The 24,224-nt window shown below is 34.7% G+C and overlaps 2 protein-coding genes across 3 annotated transcripts; both read right to left on the bottom strand.

Annotated features, from left to right (window-relative positions):
• Positions 1 to 11,048: 11,048 nt before the first annotated feature.
• Positions 11,049 to 12,105, bottom strand: LOC145116299 (uncharacterized). Its single transcript, XM_079052648.1, has 2 exons — positions 11,538 to 12,105; positions 11,049 to 11,453 (listed from the first exon to the last, which is right to left on the bottom strand). The coding sequence occupies exons 1-2, from the start codon at positions 12,039 to 12,041 to the stop codon at positions 11,223 to 11,225; spliced, it is 735 nt and encodes a 244-aa protein (XP_078908774.1). The 5' UTR covers positions 12,042 to 12,105; the 3' UTR covers positions 11,049 to 11,222.
• A 7,562-nt stretch (positions 12,106 to 19,667) lies between these two features.
• LOC145115721 (uncharacterized) lies at positions 19,668 to 22,721 on the bottom strand. 2 transcript variants are annotated; one of them, XM_079052074.1, is made up of 4 exons: positions 22,589 to 22,721; positions 21,024 to 21,417; positions 20,049 to 20,912; positions 19,668 to 19,960 (listed from the first exon to the last, which is right to left on the bottom strand). In XM_079052074.1, exons 2-3 carry the CDS (start codon positions 21,346 to 21,348, stop codon positions 20,077 to 20,079), a joined length of 1,161 nt encoding a protein of 386 aa, XP_078908200.1. In that variant the 5' UTR covers positions 21,349 to 21,417; positions 22,589 to 22,721; the 3' UTR covers positions 19,668 to 19,960; positions 20,049 to 20,076. The 2 variants fall into 2 exon arrangements, with proteins under 2 accessions (XP_078908200.1, XP_078908201.1); XM_079052075.1 differs by having other exon boundaries at positions 22,539 to 22,716.
• Between the last annotated feature and the right edge of the window lie 1,503 nt (positions 22,722 to 24,224).

The following is a 24,224-nucleotide window of genomic DNA, read 5'->3' as shown; positions in this document are numbered from 1 at the left end:
CCCAGTGTTAGATTTACCAAAACGTAAACAATAGAAGACGTACCGCGTAAATAACGAAAAATCCACTGTACTGCTTTCCAGTGTTCTTTCCCCGGGTTCGCCATGTATCTACTAACCATGCTAACAGCATAAGCCAAATCAGGGTGCGTGCAGATCATAGCATACATCAAAGATCCAACAGCACTAGAGTATGGAACACGTGCCATGTAAGCCATATCAGTCTCATTAGTAGGACTCAAAGCGGATGATAGCTTGAAATGAGCTGCAAAAGGTGTGTTGACAGACTTTGCTTCGTGCATACTGAAGCGTCTTAGGACTTTCTCAATATAACTTTTCTGAGAAAGATGCAAGATCCTAGACTTCCTGTCACGAATAATTTCCATACCTAAAATCTTTTTGGCAGCTCCTAAGTCCTTCATTTCAAATTCAGCTTTCAACTGGTCTTTTAACTTCTGAATCTCCTTCATATCTTTTGCTGCAATCAACATGTCATCCACGTACAAGAGTAAGTAGATCTTTGAACCATTGTCACCTTTCTTGAAATAAACGCAGCTATCATAGGTGCACCTGCTGAATTTGTGACTGGTCATGAAAGAATCGAACCTCTTGTACCATTGTCTAGGAGACTGCTTGAGGCCATAAAGAGATTTGTTCAATTTGCATACGTAGTTCTCCTTTCCAGGAACTGCAAAACCTTCAGGTTGTTGCATAAAAATCTCTTCCTCAAGCTCACCATTTAGGAAAGCTGTAGTGACATCAAGTTGTTCTAACTCAAAATCGTTAGAAGCAACCAACCCCAACAATACACGAATGGAAGTATGTTTGACAACTGGGGAATAAATGTCAGTGTAATCAATACCAGGAATCTGACTGTAGCCTTTAGCTACTAACCGAGCTTTGTATCTTGGTTTATCATTTGGGTTGACAGGTTCCTTGATCTTGTAGACCCATTTGCATTTAACTGGTCTCTTCCCTTTCGGAATAGGAACTAAATTCCAAGTACTGTTTCGCTGCAAAGATTCCATCTCATTTTGCATAGCGAGCATCCAATCATTTGAGTCTTCAGATTCGATAGCCTCGTCATAATTCGTAGGCTCCGTTGCGGACTCAATATTATCAGCAACAATAAAAGCATAGGCAACCAAATCAGATTCAGCATACCTCTTCGGAGGAATAATCTGTCTTCTCGGTCTATCTCTTGCAATGCTTGGAGTAGTAGCTTGTGGTTGTGAAGGTGTTGAATCTTTACCAACAACATGCTCATCCGACGAAGAAGAATCTTGATGCTGATTTGTACTCTGATTAGTGGTAGGTGAAGTAGGAAGCTCCACCTCCATTTGAGCATTCTCTTTATTTGCTTCGGATGATACATCTGATGCATCTGTTCTTTTAGAAGAGTCAGCAACTGGTTGAAATATAGCAGACTCATCAAAAGTAACATCTCTTGAGATGATAATTTTCTTCAAATCAAAGCTCCATAACTTGTAACCCTTTACACCTTGATTGTACCCAAGAAAAATGCATTTGATTGCTCTTGGTTCTAGCTTCCCATTGTTAACTCGTGCATACGCTGGACATCCGAATGGTTTTAAATCTGAATAATTGGCAGGTTTACCGGACCATAACTCAAACGGAGTTTTCTTCTCGATTGCTCATGACGGTGATCGGTTGATAACATAGCAAGCAGTCGAAGCAGCCTCCGCCCAAAAAGACTTTGGCAATTTGGAATTAGAAAGCATACACCAGACCTTCTCCATAATGGTGCGATTCATCCTTTCAGCTACACCATTTTGTTGAGGTGAATGGACTACTGTGCGATGTCGAGTAATGCCTTCCTTTTGACAATAGACATTAAACTCTTCTGAGCAAAACTCAAGTCCATTATCCGTACGAAGATACTTTACCACCAGACCTGATTGCTTTTCAACCTGAACTTTCCAATTTCTGAAGGTAGAGAAAACGTCTCCTTTATGTTTTAAGAAGAAAGACCACACCTTCCTGGAGAAATCATCAATAATAGTGAGCATATAAATAGCTCCACCTTTTGAAGCAACTCGAGCCGGTCCCCACAAATCCGAGTGAACATAATCAAGTGGTCCTTTCGTTGTATGGATACCACTTGCAAACCTTACTCGTTTTGCCTTGCCATATACACAGTCTTCACAGAAATCCAAATTAACAATCTTTTGTTGACCAAGTAAACCTCTTCGACTCAATTCTGACATGTCTTGAAAACTCATATGGCCGAGTCGAAGGTGCCAAAGACGGGACTGATCTGGATCAGAAAGAGACTTTGACACAACAGCAGCATCACTCGAAATTGTTTGCCCGTCAAGAAAGTAAAGATCTGAGGTTTTTCGTTCGACTCTCAGTTTGTCGGAACCGTCTTTGAATACCCTGAGAACTCCACCTTTACCAGCAAACTCGTATCCCTTTTTGTCAAAGGAACTGAGAGATAACAAGTTTCTTCTGAGGTCAGGAACATATCTAACATCCCCCATGGTTCGAATAACTCCGTCAAACATACGGATCCTGACTGAACCATGTCCAAGAACTGGACATGTAGTATTGTTACCCATCAACACATAGCCCTGGTTAACCTTTTCAAATGTGTAAAACCAACTTTTGTTGTGACACATATGAAAAGTACAACCAGAGTCGAGTATCCAATCACCAGTGGAATCCAGTTTATCTGAATAAACTGTCAAAAGTTCTCCAATACCTTCGACCTCAGCTAGATCGGCTTCACCCGAAGTGCTAGCTTGTTTACCATTTGCTGTCGTCTTCTCTTTTTCTTTGTTCTTCAACTTGAAGCATTCTTCAAGCACATGTCCCTTCTTGTGACAATAGTTGCAAAACTTTCGTTTGCCTTTTGACTTGGATCTGGTTCTGTTGGAAGATTGAGAAGTTCTACTTCTCTCTGTTGTTCTTCCTCTGGCATTCAAACCTTCGGCTTTAGCATCACTTGAACCACCACCAGTAATATGCTTCATCTTCTCTTTTGAATCCAAAGCTGTATAGACTTCATCTAAAACTAGAGTGTCACGGCTATAGATAATAGTATCACGAAAATGGCTATAGGATTCTGGCAACGACGATAGTAAGAATAGAGCCAAGTCTTCATCTTCATACTGAACATCCATATTCTCTAAGTTATTTACTAACTCTTTAAATGTGGATATATGTTCAGTTAAAGAGCCTCCTTCAATCATCTTGAGATTGAACAACCGTTGCTTCAAATGCAACTTGTTTGGTAAGCTCTTGGTCATCAACAGTTGTTCCAACTTTAGCCATAAAGAAGCCGCTGACGTTTCTTTTAGAACATCTTGCAAAACATCGTTTGACAAGTGCAAACGAATATGGGATAAAGCCTTCAGATCTTTCATCTCCTTTTCTTCTTCGGTCCATGTATCGGGCATCTTATTGAAGCCCAATAGCGCCTTGTGTAAATCCATCTGAATGAGAATGTCTCTCATCTTTACTTGCCACAACGGAAATCGGGTGTTACGATCCAGTAGTGGAATATCGTATTTTACCGAAGATATGATTAATTACTTGATAAAATGATCCCAACAAGCTAATATCACAACCTGGATGCTCTGATACCAATTGTTGTAAAATACGACGGATCCAAATTGACTTAAATAATATTAGCTCAATGCGGAATGAGATCAAAAATTATCAAAGCGTAATAATCACAACGTAATACGAATAAAATAAATAGAATAGAGACACAGGAATTTACGTGGAAACCCAAATCGGGAAAAAACCACGGGCGGAGGAAGCCGAGAAACAATTCACTATAATTTGCAGTGTTTACAGGGATTATGAAAGAGATTACAAAATAGAGTGGGAGAGCTAAAATACACGGTGGTGTATCAGTATATATATGTAATACTTTTCTATATATACTTGGATAATTTTTTGGTTGTTATGAAACTTCTCTGGCTCAGGCTATTTATAGCCAAAGAGAATACCAATTGCAAAATAAAATGCCGTCCAAATTGTAGGCGCCTATTAATTATATCTGCGCCTTCAAATTATTCAATTTCACATATACTATTCATAGTCAAATTTTGAATGCGCCTAACAAAAGAGTTCACCGTCCATTCTTTCATTCACATATATATTACTATTCATAGTCAAACTATGAATAGTAAATGATAAGTTACTGAAATAACCCCTGAACTATTTGTCACTTGCTAATTTTGGAGGCAACTTTTCCACAAATATACACAAGGAACAAAACATGTAAGATATCAATGCACGAAAAGACCATGTTAACACAAAATGTGCCTAAGAAAAAAATAGTTATAATGTATAAACCAAAAGAAATTACATTAAAATAAACTTTAGCCGCAGGTAAATGATAAAAGAAAACTAAAAACAATATCTATGTCCGAAAAAAGATACAAATTATGGGTAAATGATAAAAGAAAACTAAAAACAATATCTATGTCTAGAGAAAAAATACATATTATGATATTATGTTTGGTGATTAACCTTCTTATAACATCATCAATGGTTAACATATTTAAAGCAAAAGGGGTATGAAAATTCTTTCATGATATCATCATCAACCTTAATATCCTTGAACCCATAAAAAATTCTAATAAAAAACCCATGTAAAAAATTATAATTAAAAATAACACACATCCACTGCATCGAAATAAACATATTGATCATATTCATTCAATTTTCGTTTAACACTTAAGGTCCCACACACAAAAAAGAATATTACTAAAAAAACCCAACTTTCAATATATTGTAACATAAAAATGTTCGTTGATTTTGGAAAAAGAAAAAAGAAACATTAAAAATCAAACTAACTTAACAGTAGGCGCCCCAGAAATTTGTTTTTTCTGTCAATTACTTGGATGATGAGCTGCAACAAAAAAAAATTAGAAAATCCCACGAACCTTGAGTCAGTTCCCAACCTCTTGTTCTTGACTTCAGCAAGACACAAATAAATTCTTCTCTTTTCCTCGAAATCGTAACATGTCTTGTTGTGAAGACAATAGTTTTGGTGGCGACGGCATTAGGGTTTTTATGATAATGAAATTTATGAACAATCGACAGTGAGAGGCGATGGTGCTAAAAATGTTTAGAAATTGTTAGCTAGATGCCATAATTATAGGCTCAAAGAATATAGAGTTACCACAATAATAGGATTTTGTTTAAATTTAAATAATTAATATAAAAGTTAATTTACCAAATTACTCTTATATCTTTAATTAATTAATAAAGTTTAGTAATTAAAATGATTGGTTCATATTAATTCTTACATCCACACAATATTTGTTCATCGACATGTCAAACCTCAAACTTTTACAAGTCGTAGAGAGTCATGTCGTTTGTAAGGTGTGACTTAAGACGGTAATTTTGTATATATATTTTTACTATTATTTATTTTTATATACATATAGACTTAATACGACAATTTCATAAAGTAAGGCGTCAAGTACAAGCCTTGAAGCCATGACAAATTTTTTAGAACCTTGCTCAAAACTTAAGCATTTATTTTTAATATTTTACTATGGCTTCTTCAACTCCCACCTCCCTCAACGAGAGCAAGCCAAATCCCATCCTTACCTAGATTTGCCTCTTTTTCTTAGGCACAATCTGATAAAGGAAGTATCATGAACTTTGATTTTAAAGATAAAACTTCTTGTATTTGTTCAGAACTATAACAAAAGGGCAAAGCAGTTGGATGTTTTGAAGGGTGCACTTACCGATGCATGGTGAAATCAGGGACTTAGCTATAATTGACCTTGCTAAAGAGAATGTTAGTGATAGTGAAAGTCTATTGAAAGTGTTTTTCAAGATTGGAAGATTAGTCGAAGCACCAAGATCTCTATATAGCTATGCAGCAGCCTTAGTTGTTTATCTCTTAAAATTACTATGTTTTTGTTAGGTCTTGTACGTGACCAACTACCAAATACAAGGCAGACTCATTAAACAACAATTTTTAGCTTTCTTCATGATTTGTGTCGAACTCATGCTTCCCCTCCTTAATTTATAAATCTTCTCTTCCACTTCACACAATTATGACATCCTCTTTCCCACTTAACACATCGCTTCAATTTTTTAATCCGAAATGTGTTGGGTTAATCGGATTTATGCGTGCATGGGTATTTTGGGAAAACCCTTTTTATTTTAAGTATTTGATTTAGATTAGGAAAGTGTTTCCTTGCTTAACAAGTATTACATATTGGTTTAGGTTACTGCTTTCATTAGTATAAATAAGGACATGTATTCGTTAGTTTAGAGAGATCTATAGCAATAAAATCATTTTTCACAGTTTTTCATGTTCCTCATTTGTTTGGTCTTGGGCATCAAGGTATTACCAGTTCAATACCTTAAACTTGGTATCAGAGCCTAGGGCTCGTGAATACATAGGGCGGATGGTTTGAGATTCGGTTTCAAGAAAATGGTAGCCTTTCGCTGTGGGGCTTGTTCTAAGGTAGAGAGAGACTAAATAGAAGGCGAAGAATAAACGAATGTGAAGACATTAAAGCGGGTGACTTTGATTCGATTTGTTTTGCGGGTGACAGAAGACGGTAAAGGTGGTTGTCACCTTGTCTTGTTGCTCGGTGGAAGAGTGCTCTCGGAACAAGCTTGATTAAAGAGATCATGGTTGTCAAAGGAGAGAATAGGATGTCGACGGTTAAAGAAGGAGGTCCGATGACGTTTCAAGTTCCGATTTTGACTCCAACGAATTATCCAGTGTGGGTAATCAAAGTCAAGGCGATTATGGGTCCACACGACATATGGGAGATGATTGAACCGGAGACGTTCGGTGGAAGAATCTATCAGATTAGGAGCGATCGACAAAGATATGGTTGTCAGGACAAGAAAGGAATTGACAAACAACACGGTGTCAACATTATGGCGGTGGAAGTTCAAATCAGATGGCTTTGGATCTGGCCGGGGAGAGGTCGTGAATCCGGGAAAAGTCTAGATGGTAATGAACGTATCCAACGGGATGTCATGTTACATGTTATGTGTGTTGTGAACAATCAAAAGAATAAGGAGGACTTTGGACGTGACCGAGATGGAGTTCGGGTGTCCGGGAAAAGTCGGGATGGTTCAGGAAGAAGGTGATTCAACATTGTTGTGAACGAGAGGTATGACCAATCCGATTAAGGGGGTGATTGTTGGGTTAATCGAATTTATGAGTGCATGAGTATTTTGGGAAAACCCTTTCTATTTTAAGTATTTGATTTAGATTAGGAAGTTGACTGCTTGCTTAACAAGTATTACGTATTGGTTTAGGTTACTGCTTTCAATAATATAAATAAGGACATGTATTCGTTAGTTTAGAGAGATCTATAGAAATAAAATCATTTGTCACAGTTTTTCCTGTACCTCCTTTGTTTGGTCTTGGGCATCAAGGTATTACTAGTTTAATACCTTATAATATGGCGAAGAAGAGCTAAAATTCATAAAAAACAAATATATATATATATATATATATATATATATATATATATATATATGCTTACGTTATTCTATTCAAAGTAATTATTGTGTTATTGTATGCATAAATGTGGGCCAATCAAATTTACTTATTTTAAGAAAGTGATTAATATATATTATTGAATTAAATATAATTGAAAAATATCATCTTAATTAATTACAAGGGTAATTTAGTCAATTAATATAGATTTAATAAAGGAAAATTGCATTTTTTAAGGGATCATAGATTCTATTAATTTTAAAAATCCGATTTTACGAATTATAATTTTTTTAATTCGGACATTCTGATAGAATATATTTATGAGTATATTCAAAAATAAAAAAAAAATTTGAACCATAAATAATAAAAATATTTTTGAACCTATTTCTTGATCATGACTTTAAAAACTTCTTGTAGAATAACAAATTCTTGAATAGTCAATTGAAGAATAAAAAAAACACATTAATTCTTATAGAATACGGGTAACAATTGTTAAGAATTACATTTATTGTTAAAGAATAAAACTAAAAAAACTTTCAAAACGGGAAAGAAAACATCAAAATCTAACAACGACACTAATACATTCTAAAAGAATAATGTTGCTTAGAATCACTTTCAATTTTGTGGTCCGTTCTTCAAGCATCAACTTCTGTGATTCCAACAGAATTGAAATTCGTGATTCCATTCCAACAGAATTGGAATTCGTGATTCCATTCCAATAGAATTGGAATCTCACCAATATCATCCATTGAATCATCTACATAAACAAATTGATTTTTATCATATAAGAAGAAGTAAATTTGATATGAAAATAGTGACAAACTACCTTCACTTTGTACTTTACATATAAGAAGAAGGTCATTGACAAAGGTGGCAGCTAGTGGAAGAAGAGAATAAGAAGAATGATGACAACGGACTTCGACCAATGGCAGCGGCTCCCCCACAGCTCCCTTCTCAGGCAAGAACGTCGCGGCATCCGGCGATGGACGCGTCTCCGAGCGGCAGCAACTGCAGCGACAGGCGGCTGTGGTGCATTCCTCCTTACACACGATTGAAATGGCGCAACCCCTCGTCGGTCTCTATCTTCAGCCTTCACGAAAAGATAGCAACAACAACCCTCGACATGGCGGTGGATACGGTGGTCGGAGGAGCAAGAGGGTAGGGTGGCGCCCTGTGGTGGGAGGCATAAGGATGGAGGTGACGGCTAGAGATGGTTTGATTAGGGTTACGGTTTACATTGGAGGTGATTTTAAAAAGTCAATGGTTACCATAATTATAGGATATTATTTGTGGAAACTAATTATCAAATTACCTATTTACCCTTATTTATTTATTTAATTATTTATTTTTATTTTAAATTTTGATTGGCCCACATTTATGCATACAATAACACAATAATTACTTTAAATACCTGAACATATATATATATATATATATATATATATATATATATATATATATATATATATATATATATATATATTCCAAAACTGTTCGTTGCATCTCACACACATTTTTAAATTTTCAAAATAGTTTTTAGCTATCCAAAATCCAGAATGGTTTGGATATGATTCTTAATTTATATATATATATTTTTGGAAAAAAGGCAAATCTTATATATTCTTAAACTATCGTATTTCTACCTTATCTAATTCTGTCTTAAAGCATCCGTAATACATAGTTAAATGAGAGAGTTTAGGGTGGCGGCCGGTGGTGGGAGGCATAAGGATGGAGGTGACGGTTGGAGATGGTTTGATTAGGGTTACGGTTTACATTGGAGGTGTTTTAAAAAGTCAATGGTTACCATAATTATAGGATATTATTTGTGGAAACTAATTATCAAATTACCTATTTACCTTTATTTATTTATTTAATTATTTATTTTTATTTTAAATTTTGATTGACCCACATTTATGCATACAATAACACAATAATTACTTTAAATACCTGAACCTAGCTCTCTCTCTCTCTATATATATATATATATATATATATATATATATATATATATATATATATATATATATATATATATATTCCAAAACAGTTCGTTGCATCTCACATACATTTTTAAATTTTCAAAATAGTTTTTAGCTATCCAAAATCCAGAATGGTTTGGATATAATTTTTAATTTATATATATTTTTTTGGAAAAAAGACAAATCTTATATATTCTTAAACTATCGTATTTCTACCTTATCTAATTCTGTATTAAAGCATTCGTAATACATAGTTAATTGATAGAGTTTAATGAGGTGACATGTCTAATTGACATTCAATAGATTAAACTCTACCACTATAAAATGTCATGGTTTGGTTATGATTCTTAATTTATATTTTTTTTTTCAGAAAAAGACAAATCTTATATATTCTTAAACTATCGTATTTCTACCTTATCTAATTCCGTCTTAAAGCATCCGTAATACATAGTTAAATGAGAGAGTTTAATGAGGTGACATGTATACTTGACATTCAATAGATTTAACTCTACCATTATGAAATCTCATGTACTTATGTTGACATTCAATGAATATAAATTTCAATGACTATAAAAAAAATTAATCACGGTCTTATAAACTAATAGATTAAACTCTACAATTATAGAATGACATGTTAACATTGAATGGATATAAAGTTAAATGACAACTGAAAAAACAAACCTTTTAATCACGATCCTATAAATTTAACTTTTTAAAAAATTCAATGCATTGTAAGATTTTTTTGGTGAAATTGTATAGATAGGAAAACGATAATGTAAGAAATTTTTGATAAAGTTGTGTAGAGAGGAAAACGATAATGTAAGAAATTTTTGATAAAGTTATGTAGAGAGGAAAACGATAATGTGTCACTCTATTAAATTCTAATGAATTTAATGTGTTATCGATGCTCTTTGGATATGTGTTATCTTAAATTCTAATGAATTTAATGTGTTATCGATGCTCTTTGGACATGTGTTATCGATGCTCTATGTCCAAATGTCCAAAGGAAACAATTGAGGTATCCTCTTTGAGAGAAAGAGGATTGTTTTTTTTTCCATTTTTTTTTAATCAGTGAAATTTTATTACCGCTATAAAAACAAATAATAGCATAACATACACGTTGCTATAGTATTTATTTAATCATTTCTAATAAATGAAGGTATTTTTGTCACTTGTCACACTCTCATTCAAATTGTTAAATGTTATTTTATTATTATTTTGAATTATTTTTTTCCACATGTCATTTTATGAATTTTTTTATTTTATTAAATTTCATATAATATTTTAATATAGTAATCGTAATAAATATAATAATAAATATATATCATTAATAAATTTACTTTTTAATTTTAAAATTTTCAAAATTAAAACTCATTAACTTTTTGTATTTATTTAAATTTAAAAGATAAAAAACATTCTCATTATAATAATTTATTATTTTTTTTATTTTCTTATAAATTCAAAATTTTCTTTAAAGGTCACTTTGATCTTTATATTTAAATTATTTTTTTTAAATTAACCATTATATGGGTTAATCACAACTAGCACCTCATACAAATTCTTTTAATTATTACAAAAAAAAATAGCATCGAAAATCTAAAACACGTTGCTATACAAATAGCATTATAGTAAGGTATTTAATACTATATTACACCTCGTACAGAATTCTTTTAATTATTACAACAAATAGTATCGAAAATCTAAAATCTAGTTACACACTGTAGATAAACACATGTAAATTAAAAGAAAAAAGATGATAATTTGATAAAAATTACTAGAGTGGATCAGTGAGTGCCGGGAAATTTGTCTTTGATCTTATCGATAGGACCTTTCTTCTCGTCATGATGCTCCACCCTTATACCCGCCGGACCTGCGCCGGCGCTGCTTACTTTGGTGTTGGCGCTGTGTGCGGTTGCCTGCTTCTCCTCTTTCTTGTGGCGTCCAGGAAGTTTCTCTTTAATTTTCTGCATCAAACCTTTCTTCTTCCTCCTCCCTCCTTCTCCGTCATCTTCAGACTGCCAACCAATGTTTTTTAAACAAGCAGCTTATATATAAAAATCGAACCTGAAAATTAAATTAGTTTGAATGCTTGATCTTACCGAAGGGGAGCTAGAGCTGGGTGATTCATGTTCCAGCTGTTTCTCATCGCCACCTGCAGCACCATGAGCCTGGGTATGGCTCACCGGTGCTCCACCGCCGGTTACAGCACCCTTGGCAGCTCCGGCTGCCGCACCCACAGTTGCTGCACCGGCACCAGCGACTGCACCGGCGCCATGTTTTAGGTAATCGATCGGTGTCGGAGCGAAGTGGGTTCCGCCATGCGTCTCGGAGCCCATGGTGGTGTCGGTTGTCTGGTCATGCATCGTCTTGTGACGAAGCTCTGATCCAATGGTCGTGTGACTGTGACCCTGATCAGTGGTGGCGACGCCGGGCGTGATCTTGTCATGAAGCTCTGATCCAATGGTGGTGCGAGTGTGACCCTGAGTAGTGGCGACGCCGGTGATTTTGACGGGAACACCATGCTCGTCGGTGAGTTGAACAGGGCGGCCGAACTCGTCGGTAAGCTGAATAGGGCGGCCGAGTTCATCATGTATTTCTTGCATTTTTGATTGAAGATGATTGAAATTTGAAAACACGCTATACGTTAGTTTAATTTAGAGAGTCGAAGCAATGGAGATAGAGTACATGTAGTTGCGGGTTTTATGGGGCCGATGTGTGTCGTCTTATCCACAAACAGACAAAAAAAAAAAAAAAAAAAAAAAAAAAAAAACAACTTAACTCCACCGTTTTGTGCATGCATGTAAATTAATCTTTGAGGCAACACGTATCATAGTGTTTGTCGAATTATTGAAACTTGTGTGCCACGTATACATGTTATTGCCATGACTCACTTCAGTTCAATATCAATCCGAGGGTTGACAGATTGACGAACCTTTTAACATGTCAAGTGAGTATGAGTCATCAATATTGTTTTGGATACGGATGAGATTGGAACACGAAATGTTTATTTGTTGTACCTATCTATTTGTAAAATTGAAAATTAAACATGTGAACATCAAATCAATGAAAACATTTTACCAAATAACCTAACTAAAATGTCAACAAACTAATTTATTGGTTGATTGATTCTGTTCAATTCAAATTAAGATGCCATACGATATGTTTGACTAACCCGTAAATTCCATGGGTGACTTCGAATTCGAGGCACGATGAATCAAATGATCCTTGAGTTGACGTCTATAGTTTATCGTCAAATGCGTGGGCTGCAGGTTTGGATCATTTCTATTAGGTTGTGGCGAGTGGTCACACCCAACCCATCGAAAAAACGTTGTTACCTCTGCGTCACGTCAGCTTCCACCAACCTACTAAACATTGAAATGGTTACCACTCCATAAATTCTTTTATTTATTTATTTTTTTTATTTTTTTTAACATTATATTAAATAAAAAACATAATTTATAACATAAATTAATTTTTTGAAAACATAAAAAAATAAAACCACATTTTATTAATTAAAAACATAGAAATTTAAAACTTAAATTACTAAAATTAAACCTTACATTGTCTAAATAAAATAAAAATTAAAAAACATAGAAAAATTCTAATCGTCGTCGTTGTCGTCACCGACATCATCCGCCTCGTCGTCACCGTCCTCATCCTCATCGTCGTCACCATCGTCATCCTCCTCGTCTTCATCGTCATTTTTGCCCTTGGAATTGTCTTTCCCATATGTATTCGTTCAAATCATGTCGTAGATTGTGATGTGTTTCACGGTTTTGTATTTCCAAAACCCTTGAGAAGTATGTTGGGCTGTCAACTTGTATTACTGCAGGTGGATTAAGTATATCGCGTGTGGTATATGAACAAATAGCCCTACCCTCTTCTTCTATTATCATTATCATGTTATGTAAAATAACACAAGCAGTCAACACCGTCGTCAATTTTTCCCTGTCCCATGTTCGTGTCGGATGTTTGATTATGTGCCACTTTTCTTTGAGGACACCAAACGCCCGTTCTACATCCTTCCTTGCAGATTCTTGAGCTAACTTGAACATTTTTCGTTTATCGTCGGCCGAAAATGTGTATGACTTGACAAATGTAGCGTATTCTGGATATATCCCGTCACCTAGGTAGTGCCCATACTCTAAGCTATCAATTGCGCGTTATAGCGGTGCTATAACGTTTTGCGGAGGTCAAGAACCTTTATTTTCAGTTTAGCATTTTCATTTCGCGGTACCGCTATTAGCGGTGCTATTTACCGCTATTTCAATAACCGCTATAGCGGCGCTACGGGTGCTATTCCATTTTTGTTCACATTTTTGGCCATTTGGTTACTTTGTCAATGAAAAACTAGACTTAATGATCTCAGTACACTTTCATTTTAAAAAGTCCGAACAACTAACATAATTAAAAGCATTCAAAGCAACTATGTCTACCGACAACTCTCTTTCTTATCTCTTTCTGTACTTACGACGACTTGAGCTGCTATGGTCGGACTCCATTAATGCTTTTTTGTAAATCGACCCACACCTATGAGGCTACGACTTGGGACTTAACTCCTTAAATCATCCATGACCTACTAATACGATATTGAACCCGTGCAATGCAATTAAACTCTATTTGACACTTTGACATTACCTAGTTTCCATATTGTTATAATAGAATATTATGTTATGTTTTTGTATGACTTTTTAGGTTTGATGATATTAATTCTATATAGACTTATAATATTAATACTCAAATATATAAATTCTATATAAATATAATATAAAGTTATAAATTATACGTAATATTAAAAAACCGCTATATCACCGCTATACCACCGCGATGACCGTGATCTCAAATAGCGGCATGTGACCGCTATTGAAATTTTGACCGCGATAACTGCATAACCCATACTTATATTCATTTCCATTGACAATGTATGGCATGTCTGGTGCTTTACCCTGTAAAATATCGTTAAATATCGGAGACGCTTGGAGCACATTTAGGTCATTGTTTGACCCCGCCATACCAAAGAATGCATGCCAAAACCATAGGTCACTTGAAACAACCGCCTCCAATATAACAGTCAGCACCCCATGATCACCTCGCGTGAACTGTCCACGCCACGCGTTGGGACAATTTTCCCACTCCCAATATGTACAATCAATGCTACCAAGCATCCATGGAAAACCATGTTTAGCTTGATGTGCGGCATACAACTGCTCGACATAGTTTTTAGTTGGATGTCGCAAGTATATGTCACGGTAAACGGGTAAAGCCCTATAACATACTCACAAAATAGATATGTACACTCTCGACCCGTCGTTTCAGACATTTTCAGATACTCATCTGATACGTCTGCGGCAATGTCGTATGCCAATTGTCTAAGAGCGGCCATACATTTTTGTATTGTAGTAAAATCGCGTTTACCTCTAGCATACCCATCGTAATTGGAAAAATTCATAATTACGTGCCAAATCTCTAGCTATTCGTAAAAATAAATTTCTACTAATACGAAAACGTTCTTCAAATTTCGATAGATCATATAAACTATCAACGGCAAAATAATCACGTACCAAAAGTTAATGTGCCGCCTCTCGATCCCGGTTGATCCATTTTCTATGCTTCTTCTCGACGTTTGAACTTTCGCCTCTTTCATGTACCATGTCTCGTGCCGCAGACAACAACGTATACAAAATCAAATCCTCATCAGAATCGTTATCATCGGATGACGAAGAAATCGGAGGTGGAAAATTATCTAATTTTTTGGTTGAATGTGTATGTTTGTTTTGAAGTAATATGGGTGTGTTTTAGTGGAATTTATGTGTAAAATGAATGTATATATAGAGAGAATTTGAAAAAAAGAATAAAAACATTTTTTTAATTGACAAACGATCGAAACAATCAAAGCAACCGTCCAAAATTGAATTGACCAATCAAAGGCTCCCTCTTCCGCCTCACGTCACACACACCCCACCGGAGTTTGGGGCGGTGTTCACGCGTCTTGGGTTGTGCCACGTCAGCCTTCACGCGTCTTCTTCTTCCCCATAGCGGATAGCCTTATGGGTCGTCAAACCTCAATCACATTATTATGTCAGTCCACTCCTCAAGTATTAATTGTTTCACTATTATTCCAATAAGCAAAACAAAAATTTCCTAAAATTTTATCCTTCCACTCCTATTATTGATTTTCTTGACATTTATCATTATCTTATTTTATCATTCTACATTTATATTATCCTATAAATAAAAAAATAAGTATTAATATTTGGTAGAAAGATATTGAACCTCACTATCAATAACTTTTATATATATATATATATATATATATATATATATATATATATATATATATTATGCCATTAAACTCCTTCTACTCCTATTTATTGATTTTTTTGCCATTTATAATTACCATATAACAACATTGGGCTACACATTGAAATAATAAGTAATGGTTATTATAATTTAAAACCTCGAATAGGGAAATCGTTAGTCATGCGCGTTGCAGACTACATATTATGAGTCTTTTTGTAGATTTATCAATAAACGATAAATTAACGTTTTCGATAGAAGATTATTTAGGATAAATAATCTTGATGAAGTTGTAGAAGTCGCGATGGTGATTTCGTAGATATATGGAACGCTCGAATCCGACTTCGTATGAAGGAGTTATGCTTCTTCGAAGTCTCGTGAATAGGAATCCGTCGATATAAAGACAGTCGAGAACGAAAGTTGTATGAGAGAGTTATGATTTTTATACGGACTTTAACAGTCTAAGCCTGTTAAAAATACAACTTTAAATATAAAGTGAGAATTAATCGAAAACGAAAGGTGCAATACTCATCGATAGCTACGTGTGGATATAAAGAACGTCGAAAATAGAGCTAGTATGGGAAATATATGATTTTTCAAAGTTTTAAAAATTCGAACTCGTGTGCGCATACACGGAGCAGGGGCACGTCACGCCTGTGTTCTAGAAGGGGTGACGTGGACCGACAAACTTGCCACATGCTGCAAGAAACTGGGGGAACGACGTAGCACCAATGTGCGGTGCGCCTTCAGAAAGGTGTGTGACACGCCTCCTGATGATTATATAAGCATGCCCAAATTTCCGTCATTTTCACACATTTTCACTCTTATTTCTCTCTGGAGACATTTTCTTATTTTAGTCCGGTTTTTTTGGGGTTCTTGAGATATTTTAGTGGAACTCTAATGAGTCTAGGATCTCGACGAAAAAGAGTTTTTAGGTCGGAGTTCTGCCTGTGTAATTTTCTGGTTTTCGCTAAAATTCTTGTAGGTTAAGCTACACTTACTATACTTTAAGTGTAACTTATATTTATATTCATAGTCGTTATTATTGTAACATCTCAATTTCCAGGTATTTTACATTTTGACCCTTGGTATGAGTATTGTTTGCAAATTTGGTCTCGCATGGCATTTTTGTAAATTTTGGGAACTCCTTGTGTACGTTGGGCGTACCCAAGCGTTTGTTGGGCGTACGTGGCCTGGACCAAAACCCTAATATTTAGGGTTTGTGCACTATTTATACATCCTTAACTCTCAAGGCTCATTTTATTCATCAACCTCCTGCGAAGTTGTGCTCATCGAAAGGAGGAATCTTATTGAGGCCAAAGGACTTGGGATTGTAGGAAGTCGACATGATAACTTGAGTGTATCAAAAACCTGCACTGATACCAATTGAATGTTAGTATCGGTCGGATACACTTTAAGTAAAATAAACAAAGAACAAGTAAACTAACTTAAACAAACAAAGAACATAAAAAGTAAAGAACACGAGATATTCACAAAGTTGTCTTTCACAAAGAAAGGGTTTTGTTTTCACCAAGAAAACGGGTTGTCACAAAGACGGTCACCAAGACTTACATTAGGGTTTCACCCTAATGTTGTATATATACTAATCTATACTAGTATACCTCTTAATTGAAGAGATTGTATCTAATCTATACTAAGAATCGATCATTATCACAAAGATGCGCATTTGCTTAGAGCATTAGGTATGGGTCACGTTATAACACCAAATTCAATTGCCACCTCAATCATAACACCACCATAACACCAAGGGGGGAATGGTATTCCCCATGTTATAACATGCTAAGAGGTAGAGAGAGAAAGAAAGAAAATGATTTGATTGGTTGATAAAGGCAACAGTCATTTAAACTTCTCGTTTCATCTCGTCTTCGTCACAACGAGATATGTCATAACAACACCTTAACGAGAAAGAGGGGGGGGGGGGGTGTTCACCGTGTTATGAGGTGCCACCTCATCCATAACTCCACTTCTCGTTGCCCACACCGTATGCTCTTAAACACACATGTGCGAAAGGAGGAGAAGGTTTCCGACAGTTCCCAGAGTCATCTTTAAGACTGCGATTGGAGAATGGAGTGTCGCAGTTAGGGCTTTTAGTTTTAACATTTTAGCTTTGTTTTCTCTGTTATTTGTGGGCTTTATAAAAGTTTAGATATAGTAGAATTTGTGAGCTTTTTGAATATGAGGAGTTTAAACGATGATTAGGATTTGTAAAGTTTTGATTTTAGATTAAGATTACTAATTTTTTATAACGGTTTTCTTTCAAAAGCTAGAAGTATCATCTTATATTTCTTTTTAAAAAAATATATATTTTTATATAAATAATGTTTTAATAGTAGATCTATCATGTTCTTATTCAAAAAAGCTGGGGGCCATGCCCCTTAGTACAATATGGTTGGTGGTGTGAGCACCATGACTCATACGTGATGTCGAGTTGAATGAAGAACCACGACGTTAACACCGTCCCTTTTACGAGTGATGTTGAGGTGGTGCGGTGTTATGTGCCCCCCTTCACATCCGACTACGTGACCTTCTCTCTTCTTTTTTCTTCAATTCATCTTCTTTCAACTTTTACCTACATGTTGACTATGCTGGTGAACACCAACCCTCTTACATATAGTACTAACTAAGGTAGTGGCATACATGGCTAATGGATCATGAATGGTGCGATGACCATACCCATCGGCCTCGACCTAACAAATACATGTGCGCGCAAACACTTACATACATACATCCATACATAATATATGCATGCATGCAATATGTTATTTTTTCTTTTTTAATTTTTCTGAGCTATTTTTGTCATAAAAGAAAACCAAAAATGTTAAAATTTATCATATATGCTCTAAGAGATGATATACATATCAATATACAATTATAAAACTTAATAACATTCTTTAATTTTATTTTTTTCTTCCCTAACATCATTTATCATAATTTTTTACTATAAATTCATCATTTCAGTTTTTCTTTTGACATTTCAACAAAGTTGTGTTTTTATATCATTCCGGTGGTTATATGATACCGAGGAGAAGTTAGAAGTTCGTGACAAGTTCGAATCTCGCCTAAAAAACTAATTCAAAACTCATGAACAAGTTTGACGGTCATCGTAGTTCCAAACTTTCTAAGTTTCAAAATATTTAATAATGTAGTCTCAAACATGTTCTTTTTTTTTTTTTTTTAAGGAAACACATGTTCAAAACTCAAAAAATAAGTTCAAAACTAATCAAATTTGCAAAAATTGTTATATCTATTTATCAAATGTGATAAATATTCAACAGCGTTTATGAATGTAGAAACATTCTTTGTCAAATTGTTTTTGCACTTGCTAATCGCTACTTTTCTAAAGTCATTATTCACATAGTTAATATAGTTATATTTGATAGAGTAATGTAATTAATATCATTAACAAATTGATTTTAAGATATGCAGGTTAAAATAACTAGAAACTTATTTTTCCAGTTTATTCAATTCGTTACGATCTTTTGGAGTTTGGACCTCTCCTAAGAAATCAAATTTACCAAATAAAATCTTTAAATTAACAGAAACAAAATATCTAACACGTCTATTCTTTCACCTTATTTTCAGCTATATATTCAAGCATGGAGATCATATCAATACTATTTTTCGTTTAATGTTTAATTAAATAAACCAACACATCCAACTCAATGCAAAAGAACAAGAATAAAAAATCTATTAATTATCACAATAGTAGATATCCTTGTCAGTTTTCAAAATAAATACTTATTGGCAAAAAACAAATTTGGATTAGAAAGTACATATTTTTATTTATTTTAAGACAGGAAAATTGTTTAATTTATTTTAGAATGGTCAACGCTAAAGCAAAAATTAAATCCCAAAGTCAACAAAATGAAAAGTAGACAAGGAGGAAGGAAGTTGACATTTGACAAATTGAGTTTCACCAAATTCAAATTACCTTTACTTTTTTCTTTTCCAATTATAATGCAAGAAAAACACAAGAAACAAACTTTAAACTTACACCACTTGAAAAAGAAAAAGAATCTGTTCTCTACCAGTTTCATTGAATTCCTTTGTTTATACTACCTTTTCCCCAATGAGCTATATATACCAAATTTCATGAACATGGTTATGGTATATTTACCAATACCATGACCATCTATGTGTAGTTCAAAACCCGCTTTACAATGAGTATCTTCAAGGAGCTAATCCTACTACTCCTACTCAATACCTATCATTTTTAAAACAAAATCACCCACTTAAATAAAATACCACATGTTAATATATCATGATATAATATGTTGGTAATGATATTGTACCTTTTAGAGGGAAAAAGGTGAGGTGAGGTCACTCCTTATTTGATTTAGTCCAGAAAAACCCTTTTCTCCGGGAAAAATCATTATCAGACATTGACATGGATCGACTCCCTTTGGAACCACCGAAAGAGAAGTGTCTCTTTAAAAAAGGCGTTTTTGGTTTCCCCACAGAATTCTTCATGCTAGAGCTTGAACTCATCTTATTTCTACTCTTGCTACCACTATTATCAAACATAATAATATCATCATCATCACCATCACCATCCACCACCCGGCTTCTAGTTCTTGATTTCTTCCTACTAATAATCTTAGCCTTCAATTCCATCTCCGCTTTTATTGCTTTTTCCGACATTTTAAAAGTCTGTTTCTCACCAAAAGTACAAACAGGACATGCGGGATCATACTTGTTGATCTCATCCGTCATATTTTCCAAACACTCCGCATGATAAACATGCCCGCATATCAAAATAGCCACAACCACCAGCTCATTATTGGCTATAATCTTCTGTGTTCCCCATGACGACTTTTCTGTTAAAAGCTTGGAACACGCGCCACATGTCTGCATATCAATGGACGGAACACCCCCACTTGATCGGCCCATTTTAAAGTTGAGAGACTCGCTATCGAAAGAGTCGTTGCTGGAAGCGGGTATGGGTGCGGGTGCGGGTGCGGATATGGACCACCCGTCTGAAGATCCACGGTTTAATTCGTTGCTCCACCCGGACCCGGGGCCTTCTTCTGAGATTGAGAGATTTGAGGACTTTGTAGATGGGATCCGGCTGTGTGACACCTGGCGACCCGGGGAACAGGTGGGATGTCTTGATGGGGATGATAACTTGGTTGGGTTTTTAGAGAGAGACTGGTCTTCTGCAAGGACAAGTGGAAAAACATGAGATAAGCTCATATATATGCAATTGCAAACACTATAGATAATATATATAGAAAGGTATAATATTTTATTTACTGAGATAAATTTACCTGATTGAGGAACTGGATATCCTTCAGAAGGTGATGACTTTTGCCACGTCAGATTTCTAAAACTTTCCAATGGACTACCCTCTTCTGATGCATAAGCAGTTCCAACAGTTGTTTGAGATTTATTGTCCAGCCTGTCATTTGTGGCAACAGTAACAGTATCAGAATACCAAGTCATGGAAGCTTCTTCACCTGCTACACGCCTCCTATTCTCCCACCTAACACCCCATGATGGAGAATACCGGATATTTCTTGGGATCACATCACTACTTGATCCATTTGTTATAGCTCTTCTGTCTCTAGCAGCAACACAACAAGCAGACCCCATTTTCACTCACTCACTTGCAAATTGTGTAACAATTACTTTTTGGCCAATCAGTATAGCATTTTCTGTGATCTGAATATTCATGAGAATGATGATTTTGTTAAGAAAAAGTATTGAAATGATGGAAGATTGAAGCTGGATATGGCTAAAGATGATGACTTTTTGGGGGTAAAGGAGAGATTGAGTAAAATTAAGCATCAAACTATGGTAAAACTGTAAAAGTTAAAGGGGTAAGTATTAAGAAAAGATAAGAAAGTGATGAGATGCATTTAATGATGTTTGGGATTGGGAGACTTGCTTTTACTGAAATACAGAAGGACTGATTGAACAATAATTCAGATATTAATAGCTCTTCGTTTGGATAAGTAAATCATTAATAAATTATGGAAAGCATATGATATTCTGCTTAAATATTGAAGTCCTGGTACTATTTCAGTCAATAATACAAGCTCAAATAAGCATATGTCAGCCTGGACCCATGTAAAGACAAAAATAGCAGAAGATACAAGTGTAGAGTCTCACATATGTCTGTTGCAGTAGTACTATTACTACCTTATGATGTGAGCCTATCAAATTAAAACACCAAATGAGGATAAATGAACGAACAGAGCCAAATAAGTATTTGGCTAATTACAAAGACGGTATATTTGTAAATGAACAGGTCATGTTTCTGATTCAAGTATGGTTCAGAAATGCAAGAAACAGCTTAAAACATTGAAACACCATGCAATTTGGAGCTAAATATAGATAATTTCCAATTCAATAATGATTTAACAAAACTCACTTTCTACTCCAACAATTTTACCAGAGTTCTATACCTAGAAAACTCTACAATCAATGAAACGCCAGATAATCGATAAAAAATTGATTAATAGAAACAATTAAATACTATTCCCTAGAAAAAAATATATCGCGTAGATAGCGTCTGCTAATTTGCAGGATGAAGGAGCTTAAAGTTGGTAATCAGTCACAGTAACCCTAGAAATAAAGCGAATCAAACACTTAATAGCAAGTAGAGATCCGAAATAACTGCCGATGAACAAATAGTACAGTCGATTTATCAAATGACAAAACTAAAATTAAAAAAACCTAATTATTTCGACATATATAGCATCCAATTAACGAAAACCCCAAGCAATCCTCGTAGACATATACAAATAATGCATCATTTGCATCCATATATATGTACGCACCTGCACACATCAAAATTGCAACCAGCAGAAACTGATATCACAGAACATACCTATTCACCGGTTGCCGGAGACACCAGAGAGAAAGAAGTGTCTGCTCCAGGTGAGAAAAAGGTTATATAGTGAGAGAGAGAGAGAGAGAGAGAGAATCCGATTCTTCTTCTACGGAGGAATTGGACGAGCGATGGCCGTCAAATATGGTTTTCAGTAAAGTCGTTAACGATCTGCCGTTTGATTAGGATTTATTTACATTATTACTCCTTAAACTCTTTCCATTTGACTCTACAAGTCCAAATACTTCGTAATAAATTCATTTTCGCCCTTGTAAGTATACTTTACCAGTATTTTAGACTTTTAGTCTATTATAGAAAATCCAGATGATCATTTGTCAGAATATACTTAATGTGCACCAATATTGTTTTTAGGCAAGATTTTAGGGTACTTATTACATTGATGTTTTAGACATGTATCATTAATGTCTGCGACATAAAGTTTGTATGATGTGTATTTATATGCTTTGTTTTCTTTAAAAATCTAATAAACTTAATGGGAATCATTGTGTCTAACTATATTTGTCTAGATTATTGAAATTTTAGGTGGAAATATAGGTCATTAATTTGAACTATATACTTAGTTGTTCCCCGCATTGAATTACAATGGGTGCACCAAATTTTATGTAGTGTAAAAACAATTGTAATGGTAATATATTCTCATAAGTTTATTATTAATAGTGGTGCATATACAACTTCAAAAAAATCAGAGTCTACATTGCATTAGCCATTATAGGGTTTTTAGAAAGAAAAAAAATAGCGACATGTAATTTCTTCATAAATTTTAGTAGCAATGTCTCAATGTGCTTTGTAACAATTTTTTTTTTACATAAATCATCTATTATTTTTTATGGAATTTAATTAATTCCAACTAAAACATTTATGTAGTAATTGTCGATAACATTGTGCCTACCTTAATCGTTCAAAAAAAAAATGTGATCATATGAAAATTCCCTTTTTATTGGTTGGTAAGGAAAAACTAAACATTAATACAAGAATTTAATTTGTATATACATGCCACATAATATAGTACTATTGAGTATTGATCCTACCAAACAACATATTCCCACCTAAACTCAACTAAGTGTAATGGATAATGTTTTATAAATGGTTTTTTTATCGGATGATAGTTTGTATCTATATATTTAATCTCATATCATTTTCTAACTCATCGTGAATTATGAAAAATACCAAATCCATACCATTAAAGTGATGGGCAAGTAGAAGTGGCTAAAAAATTGAGGGACTTTTTTGTCATTTTCTATTTCATGATGGACTATAGATGGGGATTTCTTACACATGTGTGAAAGAAAGTACGGACAAAATATAAGAAAAAAAAAATAGTCAATTTTGTAATACTCCATAATTCTAATGTCAAATACTCCATAATTCTAATGTCATCATGAATAAAGGTTGAAATTTGTGGGTTCGTGTCACGTATCGCAATGGATGTTGTATTTTGTGCATTGGTGGGTTTTATGTCGACAAGAGGGGAAATGTATACGTGCCATATATTTGGAAAACGGATGTCGGTTGTGCTTTTGAGTTGCCAAATTTAATTGGGGAAATGTGATGTCAAAGGCATACGAAGACTTCTAAGGTACGCGGAGTGCGCAGTACACATTCCACTGATGGAAAA

The sequence above is a fragment of the Lactuca virosa genome, chromosome 5 (genome assembly GCF_052849685.1).
Source record: "Lactuca virosa cultivar CGN04683 chromosome 5, Lactuca_virosa_CGN04683_v6, whole genome shotgun sequence".
NCBI lineage: Eukaryota > Viridiplantae > Streptophyta > Magnoliopsida > Asterales > Asteraceae > Lactuca > Lactuca virosa.
This window is presented reverse-complemented; position numbering and strand designations above follow the sequence as displayed.